Source organism: Leucoraja erinacea, chromosome 29 (assembly GCF_028641065.1).
Source record: "Leucoraja erinacea ecotype New England chromosome 29, Leri_hhj_1, whole genome shotgun sequence".
Classification (NCBI taxonomy): domain Eukaryota; kingdom Metazoa; phylum Chordata; class Chondrichthyes; order Rajiformes; family Rajidae; genus Leucoraja; species Leucoraja erinaceus.
Window position 1 is genome coordinate 8,300,386 of NC_073405.1, and position 15,441 is coordinate 8,315,826.

At 40.6% G+C, this 15,441-nt stretch overlaps 2 protein-coding genes across 3 annotated transcripts in view; one reads left to right on the top strand and one right to left on the bottom strand.

Moving 5' to 3' along the window:
• LOC129711119 (small glutamine-rich tetratricopeptide repeat-containing protein alpha-like) overlaps positions 1 to 14,200 on the bottom strand; it is a 28,029-nt gene extending 13,829 nt beyond the window's left edge. The window contains exons 1-5 of one of the 2 annotated variants that reach the window (XM_055658527.1): positions 14,062 to 14,200; positions 5,838 to 5,973; positions 3,341 to 3,444; positions 1,236 to 1,320; positions 360 to 459 (exon numbers count right to left, since the gene is read on the bottom strand). In XM_055658527.1, the coding sequence (XP_055514502.1) occupies positions 360 to 459; positions 1,236 to 1,320; positions 3,341 to 3,444; positions 5,838 to 5,937 (389 nt within the window). In that variant the 5' untranslated portion in view covers positions 5,938 to 5,973; positions 14,062 to 14,200. Of the gene's footprint in view, positions 1 to 359; positions 460 to 1,235; positions 1,321 to 3,340; positions 3,445 to 5,837; positions 5,974 to 14,043 lie in introns of both variants that reach the window. The other variant, XM_055658528.1, reaches the window with a different exon arrangement.
• haus8 (HAUS augmin like complex subunit 8) overlaps positions 1 to 15,441 on the top strand; it is a 281,932-nt gene that overhangs the window by 53,832 nt on the left and 212,659 nt on the right. The window lies entirely within an intron of this gene.

Here is a 15,441-nt window from a genome sequence, read left to right on the forward strand (position 1 = left end):
AAACCTGTCAATGTGCACTTTAACATGCAAATTTTTTTTCTATTACAAATCTCAAATTGTGGAGTACAGAGGCAAATAAATAAACAATGGGTCTTTCTCCCAAACATAAAAGAGAGCACTGTAGATCATAACTGCTCAACAGGTAGTCTTCAAGTGGTATCAGAAAGTCAAAAGATCAAAAACAAAATGCTATCTGATACACAAGAGGCCAGTGCTCATTGATACATACACCTCTCACCCCAAGGTTTTCTTCTTACTAAAGATCATAAGCTCATACGAGTGGCTTTCTATAAGCGGCACCCACAAATTTGACAGATACAAATGCAACACAAAGTAAACAAAACTGCTTCCCATCATACCTGTTGCAAAAATAAACTGCATTGTTAGGATTCAAATCAATAGCTTGTGTGTAGTACTCCACTGCACTCTGATAATTTTCTACTTTCATCTGTTCATTTCCTGAATGATGAAAAGGAAACAAGAGTCAACGACTTGCAGACAAAGGAAACATACTTTATCTTTAGGCCAACAATAATTGTGTAGATTCTAAGTGTTTTAGTATATATGTTCACTCTTTTTTTGTGTTCTAACCAAGATTGGATCTAGAAATTTTTTCATTTTTAGGATTGTAGCCATATGAAAATTAAATGCTGAAAATTGAGATCAAGATAATTGGGTGACAATAATTAAAAGTGTCTACCAGCAATTAAATACTGTCAAATTCAGGTTAGCATGTTGCTTGTGTCGAGAGAAAATAATTATTGCACCTATTAGTTTAATTGTGGATGGGGCTAGAATCACATTGGGGCTAGCAGTGAGGCACCAGAGTTCTGCAAGGCTGATTTAACTAGAAGCAGAAGCATCATTATAGAATCATTTGGCCCATGCTGGTGCCATCTATTTGTGCTACCAATTAATTCCATTATTTTCCTCATAACTTTATAATTTCCTGCTTAAATTTGTATGTTAAAGTATCTGCTGCAAAAATACCTGTTAATCAAAGTAAAACTCAATAATTTATGTATTGTTATGGCACACATTTACTGCTAACAGCTTTGTTAGGCAGAAAGTGAAAATTTTAGCCAGCCAATTTAAGATATTTATACAGACACTAAAAGGTGGCATCCTACTTCAGTGAGAACTTTGCAAAGAATTCTTGGCAAAAAGCCATTGTTTAATCCAGTGAATAAATTAGCAATGCAATGATGCAACACATAGCAAATTATTATTTTTACCTTCAGTTTTCAATAGTTCAGCTTTTGAGAGATCTTCAACAGTTGGAGACTCTAATGCAGAGTCCACGACCACATCAGGTATCTCCTGTAAACAAACATGGAAAAAGTTAATTGGAAATCTTGATTTTACCTTCAATGATCAAGTAATATAATATTTTTGGAAGGGATACAAAAGAAAGATCTCATAAATTTAAAAAAAAACATATTTAGTAAATTTTCAAGTGCATGATGTAACTTAAGACATAAAATGTGAGAGAAAATTCAAGATTCACGTTAAGGTGTTGTGGTCCTTGAATGGTATAGTTGAACTGAAATGCACCCAGTTAGGAAATTAATGGAGAACATAGGTTTCAAATAACCTCCATTTTACAGATGCTTTTTTCTTATGTATCGTCAGTTATCAACCAAGTAACATAATAAGAAAAACATAACAATGAAGAAAGATGAAAGAAAAATAAATACTTAGGCCTCGTTATTTTAAAGGGAAAAATGGAGATGTGCGAACATAAAAAGACAGTTTTAAATCGCTACATGGGGCCATATCTAAAGTAATGGTACCTTAAAGCTAATTGCATCATGTTCATTCAATTACTAGTATTTTTAACACGTTCATATCAAAAATTATTAATTCTGGAACAGGGCACAATCAGCAATATGGAAGTTGATTAAATCGTATATCTATATTACTAAAACTCTGTTCTTGACCGGTTTTGGCTTTCTGTGCTGCGGTTTCCGAGAGTACGCCGCCACCTACGGCCGTCATTTTTGGCCACCTCGCTCAGAGCCCCCCTCCGCCGCATGTGTGCCGAAGATTTTTCCCGTCGATGAAAATTGACAGAGATATTAATGTTTTTACAACATTCCCCATTCTCTCTGCTGCCCCCGCTGGAGGGAGGGGGAGGGACTATAAAACCAGGAAGTGGTGTGCCTCAATCAGTCTCTGCAAGTGGTGTGCCTCAATCAGAGCTTTGAATGACACTGACAAATGTCTACAGCACTGTGAGTACCCTTAATTTGGTTTGAAAATGAAAATATGGTTAGAGGTAAAAAAGCACTGCCTGCAAATGGTTGTTTGGGTTTGGGTTGAAGTAAAAAGGCACTCTCTCTCCCCCCCCCCCTCTGTCCCCTCCTCCCCACCATTAGCGTGAGTGCGGGAGGGGGGGGCGGGTAGTTAGTGTGTGACGCTGCATGCCGCCTACCCCCCACAACCACACGTTGGGGGAACAGACCCAACGGGTCTGCACTTGGTCTAGTTTGAGTATATATTTCATCTTTCCCCCCCTTTTCTCCCGTTCTGGTTCATATTATAAAAACCAAGCATCACTGCAACATTTTTTTTTGGCTGTATGATCTTCCTAGTAGACCAACAGCAAGAGCATATCCAAGTTATTTGTTCCTGTTTAGCTCGTAGGCAATATTAAGGACTAGGAGAACATGTTTATTGCCATCAGTCCAATATATCTCAAGTTGGGAAGATGCTGCCTTTTTTAAAACAAACATAACTTCTGAATTATTTATGGAAATAATGGATGGAAATGTCAAATAGTGAAGGCATAAGGTGAAAGGGATGTGCAGGGCAAGTGATTTTTTTACATAGAGGGTGGAGGGTAGCTGGAACACACTGCAAGGGGTGGTGGTGGAGGCAGATATGGTAATAGCATTTAAGAGGTTTTTAGATTGTCACATAGGATATGCAAGGAATGGAGGGCGATGGATCATGTGCAGGCAGATGAGATTAGTTTATCTTGGCATTATGTTCAGCGTAGACATTGTGGGCTCAAGGGCCTGTTCAAGTGCTGTACTTTTCTGTGTTCTATGTTCAATAACAGTGCTTGAACTCCCAACCACCTGTAAAAGGGAACGGGGAATCAGCTCACAATTCTTGATTTCAGTTTGTACTTTAAGACAATGCATCAAATGGGGCAGATTCTAGGAAGGCTATACTTCAGAATATGTATGTATTGAGTCATGACGTGGACAGATCTTATCAAAGAAATATCTTGCCAGGACAAACCAATTTCAGAAGCATAATCAAAGTACTACACAGATAAATAAAACAAATTGCACTCTTACAGCTACGTTTCCTTAACAAATTCTGCTCTTACCTCACCAACAGCAGCTGTAAAAATCTCTGGGAGTGTCCGAGACACAGCAAGGTCTTCATTAACCACCGAGATGCCAAATGCCGTCTCCAAACACTGAACTGCAACTGTGGTCAAGACCATTGATACATATTTAAAATGTAATCATACAGTGGTCCAGTTTTACCCCCTGCATGTTTCCACTTATCACCCATAAGCTTCTGTCTTAAGGTCCCCCCCCCTCCCCACCTGGCTCCATCTGCCCATCATCCTCACCTCACTTGATTCCACCTTTCACTTACTATGATAGACACAAAATGCTGGAGTAACAGGCAGCATCTCTGGAAAGAATGAATGGGTGATGTTTCGGTTCGAGGTCCTTCTTTAGACCCGAACCATCACCCATTCCTCCTCTCCAGAGATGCTGCCTTTCCCACTATGTGTCTATCTATGGTTTAAACCAGCATCTGCAATTCCTTCCTACACATCCTATCACTTACTCTGCCCAGTCAAATGCATCCCTCTCATCTTGATACTGGCACTCACATTAGAAACATAGAAACATAGAAATTAGATGCAGGAGTAGGCCATTCAATATGATCATGGCTGATCATCCAACTCAGTATCCCGTACCTGCCTTCTCTCCATACCCCCTGATCCCCTTAGCCAGAAGGGCCACATCTAACTCCCTCTTAAATATAGCCAATGAACTGGCCTCAACTACCCTCAACTACATTCCTGTTGCAAAATCTCTACCAGAAATGTTGACCTTCCCTTTGTCTTCACATTAGCTGCTTGACCCGCTGAATTCCTCCAGCGGTTTATTTTTAATTTTATTTTTGATTCCAGCATCTGCTGTCCCGTGGCTTCACTTATTATTGTGCATTTAGCAGACAAAACACAATAGCTTTTGTTTCACTTTTGCTCCTCCAATCTCAAATAAAAAAATATTTTGTAAAAATCTTGAAAATAAGAGCAGGAATGGGCTCTCAGTTCAGTCAAGCTGAACCCACCATTTAATAAGATCATGGCTAATCTCTGCTAGCCTCCATTCCTCTTTTCGGCCATGTCTCCATATCCCTCTATTCATCAATCTATCAAATAGTTATCCACCTCCACTTTAATTACTTTAAAATGATCCAGCTTCCATCACCCGACAAAATTCAAAGTTTCACCGCCTTCTATGAGAATAAATGTATACATTTTCAAATCACTGGCCCCTTATATTATAGTCATGTCTCCTTGTTCAAGATTATCCTACTAGTGAAAAATCTCAACGTCTAACCTGTCAAGTCCCCTTAAGAACTTATTTGTTTGAACAATCTCCAAGGAATACATGCCCAAACAATTTAGTCTGTTTTGTTAGGACAACCCTCTCATCCCAGGAATTAGCCTGGTGAATCTCCTGTAATGCTGCTGTAACCTTTGTTTAAATGTCCAAAAACATACTCAGTATTACAGGTAAGGTCTCACCAACACCCTGTACATTTGCAACAAAACCTCTTTTTAAACTCTGATCCCTTTGCAATAGAGGCCACAATACAATTTGCATTCTCAACTACCCATTGGACCTGCTTGCTAGCTTGTATGATTTACGCACCAGGACACCCAGGTCCCTCTGTACTTAATTCAATTGGAATCTCTCTCCAATTAGATAATAATCAACCTTTTGAGTTCTCTTACCAAAATGTGGGATCTCACTCAGTTTCTCAATCATTTGCCCAATCGTTCACCTGTTTATATCCTTACAGAATATAGAAAAATGAAATTAGGTGCAGGAGTCACTCGGCCCTTCTCACCGCCATCATTGATCATGGCTGATCCAATCAGTATCCCGTACCTGCCTTTATCTCCATACCCCCTGATCCCCTTAGCCACAAGGGAATCTAACTCCCTTCTTAAATATAGCCAATAACACAACTACCCTCTGTGGCAGAGAGTTCCAGAGATTCACCACTCTCTGTGTGAAAAAAGTTCTTCTCATCTCGGGATTTCCCCCTTATCCTATGTGACCCCTTGTCCTGGACTTCCCTAACATCGGGAACATACATCTAGTGTCCAACCCCTTAAGAATTTTGTAAGTTTCTATAAGAGTATCTATATCAGTATTCTTATCATAACACACCCTTCCAATATAATGTGTACCATTGGCAAATATGGAAACATTAATACTGTTCCTTCCTCCAAGTAACTAATGTAAACAGTGAATAACTGAGGCCCAGAACTGTTCTGTGCAATACTCCACGGGTTTCCACTTTAAAGTCTGAAAAGGACTGTTATTCCAACTCTGTTTTCAATCCATTTTGACACACTTTTGATGCCATGGTCTTTTATGCGTCAACTCCCAAGTGGAAACCTGTCAGTTTCCTTTTGGAAATCTAAATACATTAATTACATCAGCAGGTTCCCCTCTATCAATTCTCTCTGCTACATTTGAGTTATCAAGCTTAATTACAGGTTTTTCAGTTTATCACACTCATTGTCCCTCCCCAAAATTGTGTTGCCCCAAATAATCACTTACCCTCTAAGCTTTCCTGAGCATCTGAAGTCAGGTCCCCAGACTGAAGCTGATCACGTAAAAACTGAATGATGGAATAGGCGAGGCGTTTATTATCCGTCATTATGGTTTTCTATGCGAAATTTGTCAGATCGATGCACTAACAGAAACAAATATTTCAATTAGTCAAATCACTTAAAAACTTCAATATGTTAAAATGATGAACTAACATGCTCCACCTTCATGGGATGTTTAACATTTACAGTCATTGTAGTATTTGAACAGCTATACAATCTGTCAGTCACAGTGTTGTACACCTTAATGTAACAATAGCATGGTTTTGTTTAAATAGGATGCCGTTTAATTTGCCTTTGATTTAATGTTAGCATTCAAATTCTAGCATATTCAGAGAAATTTGAATGTACAAACATAGAATGAGTCAGTGTTTGATATGCAGTAAGAATCCACATCACTGTTTGCCTTTAAAACATCTCCCGGATATCACAAACTTTGTTTAAAGTTGTGCACATATAAAAACTTGAAAACTATCATGAAACACATTGGGTAAATGATAACTTAAAGCAACAATGGCTTGACAACTTGGAGGAAGATTCATCAGTGGCAGTGCATGGGGTAGGATGATATCAAGGAATTGTATGCGGCTTTCTCATCAAATCCATCATTATCACATTCATCTGAAAATAGAAAGCTCAAGGCCACTGGGAGCGATCACATCAAAACCTTTTTTAATGTATGGATTCATTCAATGCCAAACTATTTCCTTCGAGATGTGATTTCCAACATCTTTGAAAGCATAAATGGGTTATGTGGATACAGAATAATAGGGAAGTTATGAATTGTGATACATAGGTGACAAATTCCTCAGGATGTTGCAAACTTTCACAGTGATTTTGCAAATGAAGACCAGGCACCAAATCCTTTACTCGCACTAACTCTTCAGGTTAAAGAATAGTACAATCAGTAAAATACTATTTTATGCCATCAGAGAATCCAGTTTAATTCCGTGGTTATGGAGAGCACATTCTGAACAGAGTTCAACAAAAAATTGCTGACGTTGGAAAACTGAAAAAAACAGAAAATGTTAGAAATATTCAGCAGCACAAGCGGCATCTGTGGAAAGAAACAATTAATATGTTTTGTTGTGTAAACTGTTGTTTGCCATTGCTCCCTGCACACATGCCTTCTGGCCCAAGGTCTAACATTGCTGATTATGTATACAAAACAAAAACTGGACATTGATGTTACATGTTTGTGAATAATTGAATGTTATAGAGACTATCGCATAGTCTATTTACCACATCAGAGGAAAGACGCGATAGCACATAGAGGGTGCATAGGAGATTCGCCAGGATGCTGCCTGAGATATAGCTAGGAGGGACTAGGTCTACTTTATCTGATGCGGAGACGGTCATGGAAACAGAACTGTTGACAGCATTTTAAGAAGCATCTGATCAGAACGTGAATAGTCTAGGCATAGATGGCTATGGGATAAGTGCTGGAATACAAGATTAATATGGGCTGTGCCCATTGGCCAGTTTGGTGTAGTGGGACGAATGGCCTACTTCAATGCTGTTCCAAGACTTTATAAATAATTGAGATCAAGATGTTTTGCTAATTACACAGAAAACACAGCAGAGAAACACAAAACACTCCTACACTGGTCCGCCCCAGTGATTCTGCTCCACAGGAGCTGCGTTGCTATTCTTCCAACCCTCCAAGCATAATTGCTTCTTCTTTTAGCCTGAAATGATCTAGCTTTTCTTAAATGCATCAATACCTTCACCTCAAATACCCTTTGAGGTAGATATTTTCTACTTTGAAAGGTTTCAGTAAAGGAAGAAAAGTACATATGCAATCAATCACAGTTGATTTTGCAATGTGTGAAAAAGACAGGGATATAGCAGCAAATAAAAAACTGAATCAAAAGAGAACAAGGAAAGAAAATATGTATTTTTCTGATCAAGGCTCATATAAACAAAAACATGTTTGAAGATTTATTGTTTCTTTGCTCTGTGGCATTAGATAGAGATCTGAAATCACCCCCCAGATGTTTACATGGCTGATCCAAGAGGATTTGAGAGGGGGTAATTGTGGCCAATGCTGTTGACCTTTGCCGATTGATTTAATCACACAACATTCTGGAAGAATTACGTTAATAGTTGGAGAATATCCTGGTTATGCTATAACTGTACAATATTTTAATAAGTAAAAGATTAGCTTGACTTTTTTGGGTTCTGAATTAGCTGAAGTTTGCAATTCTGTACTATACTAGAGGAGCTGTGGTAATCAGGAAGCCTGCATACCAGGCTTTTCTGATAGTGTTTCTCGTTATGCCCAGGGAAAAGATACTTAGTAGTGGGAGAGGATGTGTTTCCTGGGGACTCGGGAATTTCTGTAAACAGAAATCTTCCGTGGTGTAACTGATATTGATGCTTACATATTTTAAGGTGGAATTGCAAATGTTGGGCTTTTGATTAGGTTCCTGTTGTTTAGAAGTTTTGTGATCAACAGTTTGTGTCCATATAACCATAGTATGATGTATTGTATTAGTAACAAGTATACTTTGAATGGGTACAGCATGTGATTGATTTATGTTAAATGTCATTGCTGCAACTCTATATAAACATGTGACTACGTTTCCAAAATAATATAAAAGGTGCTGTATGTCTTTGTTCGTTAGAGTGGTAGCTCAGGAGAGTTAAGTGTCTGTTGCATACTTGACTCTGTATCCCTGACACTCTCGCCGGCTGATGATCAGTAAAATTGAGTTGGTTTACCTAACCCATTGTGAGTTGTCTGCTTAAGAAGTGAACCTTAACAGGAGGGAAGCAATTCTTATGGCTGCCAAAGGAACTATATTGACCTCCATATTTTCCATCTGCCAACAAATACACCTGCAAGTAGTAAAAACAAAGAACTGCAGATTTTAGTTTACCAAGGAAAGGCACAAAATGCTGGAGTAACTCAGCAGATCAAGCATTCCTGGAGAACATGGACAGGTAACGTTTTGGGTCAGAACTGGCATTCATGTATTTCCCATGCCTGCAACCTCTTAGGCTGGTGTAAGAACAATCTGGATGGCTCTCGAGTAAGATAGCAATGTCACAGCAGAGACCAGGTATCAGGCAGCAAATGGTCAGCTCTTTGCCTTCGGTCTATCAAGGATTTAAATAATTTTTGTACGTTTTATTTAGAAACATTTCCAAATTATCAGAATTAAAGCAAGTGACGACAAAATTAAAAACTAGACATAAAAGTACTGAGAAATAATGTACGACATTAAACTAAACTAATGATTAAGAATTATTTTCCTTCCCTTTTGCCTTCTAATCTGCTGGCCAAGAATACCATCGATATAGTCCATTTTCATATCCCATGCAAAGTGTGAGCCGCCATTAGACCCCAGTGGCACTTTCCCAGCCTAATGCTGAAGAGTCGCAGTAAGATTAAGCTTTAACACAGGGACATATGGAATCCAACGATGGAACATAATGACAGATAAAGCACATCTGTCAATCAGCAAGTCCATAACTTACACATTCGACAGCACCTGTGGAAGCCCTAATTTTCAGTGGCTGAAAGCTTACTATTCTGAATGCATGTGCCGATTACAGTCAATCTTTGCTCCAATGTTCTTCAAAGATGGAGGGATGACAAAAACGGCATGTTCTTTTAAAAATGATGACATCTAATAGCTACGTCAATGGAACCCGAGGGAAGTCATCCGACCCGAGATGTTAACTCTGTCCTCTCTTCACATATGCTGCTTGAACAGTTTAATATTCCCCGCATTTTGTGTTTTATTTATTTCAATTTGCCTGTTTCTTGTCATTTCATAAGGTCATAAGCAGAAGCAGAATTAGGCCTTGGCCCATCAAGTCTACTCTGCCAAACAATCATTCTCTCCCTCCTAACCCCATTCCCCTGCCTCCTCCCCATACCCCTGACACCTGTACTAATCAAGAATCTATCTCTGCTTTAAAAATATCCCTTGACTTGACCTCCACAGCCTTCTGTGACAAAGAATTCCACAGATTCACCACCCTCTGACTAAAGAAATTCTATATCATCTCCTTCCTAAAAAAACGTCCTTTATTTCTGAGGCGATGACTCTCCCAATAGGGGAAACATCCTCTCCACCCAAGCCTTTCAATATTCGGTACGTTTCAATAAGGTCCCCACTCATTCTTCTAAACTTCAACAAGTACAGGCCCAGTGCCGTCAAATGCTCATCATAAGTTAACCCATTCATTCCTGGCATCATTCTTGTAAACCTCCGCTGGTCTTCTCGAAGGCCAGCACATTCATCCTCGTATATGGTGCGCAAAATTGCTCATAATACTCCAAGACTATTATCTGAATGGTGGCCGATTAGGAAAAAGGGAGATGCAACCTGGGTGTCATGGTACACCAGTCATTGAAAGTAGGCTTGCAGGTGCAGCAGGCAGTGAAGAAAGCGAATGGTATTTTAGCATTCATAGCAAAAGGATTTGAGTATAGGAGCAGGGAGGTTCTACTGCAGTTGTACAGGGTCTTGGTGAGACAACACTTGGAGTATTGTGTACAGTTTTAGTCTCTTAATCTGAGGAAAGACATTCTTGCCATAGAGGAAGTACAGAGAAGGTTCACCAGACTGATGGCAGGACTTTCATATGAAGAAAGACTGGATAGACTCGGCTTGTACTCGCTAGAATTTAGAAGATTGAGGGGGGGGATCTTATAGAAACTTACAAAATTCTTAAGGGGTTGGACAGGCTAGATTCAGGAAGATTGTTCCCGATGTTGGGGAAGTCCAGAACAAGGGGTCATAGTTTAAGGATAAAGGGGAAATCCTTTAGGACCGAGATGAGAAAAACATTTTTCACACAGAGAGTGGTGAATCTGTGGAATTCTCTGCCACAGAAGGTAGTTGAGGCGAGTTCAGTGGCTATATTTAAGAGGGAGTTAGATGTGGCCCTTGTGGCTAAAGGGATCAGGGGGTATGGAGAGAAGGCAGGTACAGGATACCGAGTTGGATGATCAGCCATGGTCATATTGAATGGCGGTGCAGGCTCAAAGGGCCGAATGGCCTACTACTGCACCTATTTTCTATGTTTCTAAATGCGGCCTGACCAGCACCTTATGGAGGCTGAGTACATCCCTGTTTTTGTATTCTCACCCTCTTGAAATAAATGTTTTGGTATTTCATCTCAGAAGGGCCCAGTATATTATAACTGTTATTTAAAACAACTTAAAGTTAAATTAATATCACAATGTGACAAAGAAACAAGTCACCAGCATAATATTGATATTTATCAATAATGTTATAACGGTGCACAGAACTCTGATTCAGATAAAGCCCAAGGTCAATTGGTATAAGGTCACAGTAGGAATGACAGCTGACTGAACCTTTGTTAGATCAGAGATAAAGTGTTATAATAATGAACACCACAAATAAATGGTAATGTAAATGCACATAAATAAGCTTGATTTATTGTAGCAACTACATGGAATGCTCAAATGTAGTATGCAAGTATAGAACTACCATACAAGACCAAAGAAAATGCTCTCCTTTGAGCAGGCTCCTCTATTCAATATTATGACTGATCTAACTTAATGTCATACATCAATTGAGTTTCATAACAAGCTTAAAAAAAAAACTTTTGAGCAGCAAGAATAGGGCAAGCAATCCCTCGGCATTCAATAAGATCATGCCTAATCCTCAATCTGAAGCCTATTTTCTTTCCATATCGTCATATTGCCAGATAACCTTTAAAAACTACATTTAATTTCAACCTTGAATATATTCAAGGCTTGTGGATTTGGATTCCTCTAAGATAGAGAATTTCAAGGTACCATAACTCATAAGTAAAGACACCTCATCTTAGAAACATAGAAAATAGGTGCAGGAGTAGGCCATTCGGCCCTTCGAGTCTGCACCACCATTCAATATGATCATGGCTTAGAAACAATGTGAATAAAACAGAGAATCAAGGAAATATTTGACAGACCAGGCAGCACTTACAGTGAGATAGAGAGAATTAATGTTTCAGGTAGTTGACACCTTGATGAGCAACAAGATTTCAATATTACAAGACGGGATCAGGTCAAACACATAATGCTGGAGTAACTCAGCAGGTTAGGCAGCATCTCTGGAGGACATGGATGGGTGACATTTCAGATTAAGACCCTTCTTCAGATGGAAGATCCGTCTTAAGTCTGAAGAAGGATCCCGACCCGAAATGTCACCATCCATGCCCTTCAGAGATGCTGCCTAACCCACTGAATTACTCCAGCACTTCGTGTTTTACCAGATTCCGTCTTTTAATGTTAGGCTTTTAAACTGTGGATGGCTGATTTCAACAGCATGAGAGAATTTGTCAAAAGAGGATTTAGAACAGCTGCTGTGGCTAAAATGACAGCTGATAAGAGGGAGTCTTTCAAAAAAGAGTTACGAAGAGTTCAGGGACAGAACGTTCTAATAAGGGTGAAAGGAAAGACATCAAGATTAGTGGACTTCAAATAACAAAGGATATTGAAGGTTTTGTCAGGGAAAAATAAAGCATATGACAGGTTGAGGCAAAGGCAAGTATAATTGAGGGTGTATATTAAGGGACATAGGGTAGGAGAGAAATGAATAAAGAAATTAGGTTAGTAAAGAAAAATTAATGACAATTACAAGACACTCCCACTCACTGCAACAACTCGATTAGCAGGGAAAGACTGGGTCTCCTTATGGGCCGAAGGAGTGATCTATGTGTAGCACCAAGTGATATAAATTAATATTTACCAGAAAGTTGTTGAACATGCACAACAAAGATTATAATCTAAAGCGGCTCAGTGTTAAGGAAGGTGTTAAAGGTCGTGGGTTGAAAAACCTTAGGGACAGATAGGATCTAGCTCAGGTCACTGCGAGAAGCAAGGAGGGAGATAGCTGGACCCCCACATGGAAATTTTCCATCTACTTTAGCAACAGATGAGATTTCAGAGAAGTGGAGAACAATAATGTTCCTTTAAGAATGGCAGCAGGTACAAGTCAGGTAACCACAGGCTAGTGAGCTGAATGTCAGAGGTATTGAAATTTTTGGAGATCCTTAGGGATCGAATTTATATCCATTCAGAAAGGCAGGGGTTCTTCAATGACAGTCAGCATAACTTTGTGCAGAGGAAATCCCACCTCAATTTGATTGAGTTTTGTGGTGGTAATTAAGAATAATTAAGGCAGGATGGTAGATGTTGTCGAAACAGACTTTGTAGTGGCAGATTAAGCTAAATAGCTACTACAGTCTTTAAGACATTTGACAACATCCTGCCCTGAAAGCAGGTCCAAACAGTTCTGGCACATGGGATCCTAAGTGAACTGACTGAGAGTAGTATTGTTGAGGATTAGGAACATACATAGTAAATGGTAGGGCAAAAATAAATGTTAATACTTGGACCTTGGAGTTCAAGTCCCCAATTCCCTAAAAATAGCAAAACAAGTTGATAATGGAATGAAGAATGCACGTGACATACTTTTCTTCATAGGCTAGAGCGTAAAAAAATGCCATCAAATAGTTTTATGTTAGTTCTCAAATAACACCATTTTTATTTAGCTATAAATATAAATGCAGTCAAGTGTTACTATCCCTTTCAATGATGAAATATTCTAAATATTTTCAATATTTCAATAGACAATAGGTGCACGAGTAGGCCATTCGGCCCTTCCCTATCTATTCCTTCACATTTTCATTATCAACTGTATTTTTCGATTGCTCGTCTTTCAAAGCCTGTTGCATTTGAAGAGAACACCCCACCACGCCCCCACCCCCCAAACACTCATAGTTACAGGTCTGCTTAGATGTGAGCGAACGAGACCGTGAACAAAATCGACAGCATTAAGTGAAACCTCCTTATGCCAAAGTAGAACCACGACACTAAGAATCCTGTTGAATTATTAAATCCCATTCCGACTTTTGAGGGGTCTGACGGTGGAGCAGCTGTGTAAAGGCATCAGCAAGGAATGTGCCAGCCATTACCACATAAATAATCACACATAGGCAATACGGGGGTAGAACATTCCAGTTTCGGCCTACCATATCTCAGAGCCTCCTCAGCTGTAGGTACCAACATAGGCATCGGGGAATAACGCTCCTCGCAGCAGCTCAACTGTAATGTTAAAGTGTGGAACAACCACCCCAGGGGCACGCGGCACTTTGCTCCCATTATAAGAATAGTCGCTTAAACTCACCTTTTCCCTGACACTTACCAACACGGACACTTCCACCACCAACACGGCACCTCACTACGCAGGCGCCGGCCGCTGAAGCTCCGGAGCGCATGCGCAACCCTCGCAACGCTTCCGCAACGGCGCATGCGCAACCCTCGCATCGCTTCAGCAAAGGCGCATGCGCAACCCTCGCATCGCTTCAGCAAAGGCGCATGCGCAACCCTCACATCGCTTCAGCAACGGCGCATGCGTAGCCAACGCATCGCCTCACCATCGTCGACCCGTAGGCGCAGCTGGTGAGTTTTACCAAAGATCTCATAGCTCAGCTATGGGATCTAAGGTTTTACGGACCTTGCAGCGCCGGAGTACCGGGTTCGATCACCCCTTGAACCGCATGGGTTTTCTCCGACATCGCCGGTTTGCTCCGACACTGCAAAGACGTACAGATTTGAAGGTTAATGTAGGTGTAAATTGCCCACAGTGGGTGTAGGATAGTGTTAATGGGTTCATCAAGAAGGAACTGCAGATGCTGTGGAAAATCGAAGGTAGACAAAAGTGCTGGAGAAACTCAGCGGGTCCTACTTCCGCGCTGTGTCACTAAACTTAGTGGCGTATGTACAGCCAAACTAGAAAGTTGACCAGGGTGGGGGAGGGGCGGAGAGCGAGGGGATGCAAGGGTTACTTGAAGTAAGATAAATCAATATTCATACTGCTGGGTTATAAGCTGCCCAAGCAAAATATGAGGTGCTATCACCGAGCCCACAGCCAACAATGGAGTCCTGGGGGATGAGGTGAAATGAGCCGCGCCTACGCAGTTGGGGGCTATGCGTGTGCAGGCACGGAGATCGCTGTGAAAACATGGGGGGGACACAATTTCTCTGCGGCCGTGGCTTCGGCCGTGGGCCCTGCGGACGTTAACATCGGGAGCTGACCAGGTTCGTGACTGACTGCGAACTCCAGCAACAGCAGCTTCGACCGTCCCGAATCGTGGGGCTTGAATCAGCCCGTTCACGGGGTCTTTCATCGGCCGACGGGGGCTTCAACATCGGCTCGATGCAGCAGTTTGATTTTAAGCCGCGCCGGGCGCTGAAAGGCCCCGCGAATGGGCCGATTCAGCCCTTAGAAAGCGGCTGATAAAGTCCGGATTGCAAAATATGGGGGGGGGGGGTCGTCTATATCTCTCCCTTTGATCTGGTATTTTGTGGGTTCACATGCTTGATCAATGGTATTTTATCATTCATGTTTTATTATTAATGATTAGTGTTTTCTGAGTCATTCGTAACAGTCACTGTATGTCATGTTGTTACTTGTGGGCAGAGCACCAAGGCAAATTCCTTGTATGTGAATACTTGGCCAATAAACTTTCCACAACCCCTGCATATTCACACCAGCCCAAAAACCTGGCTATCAACACCAGTT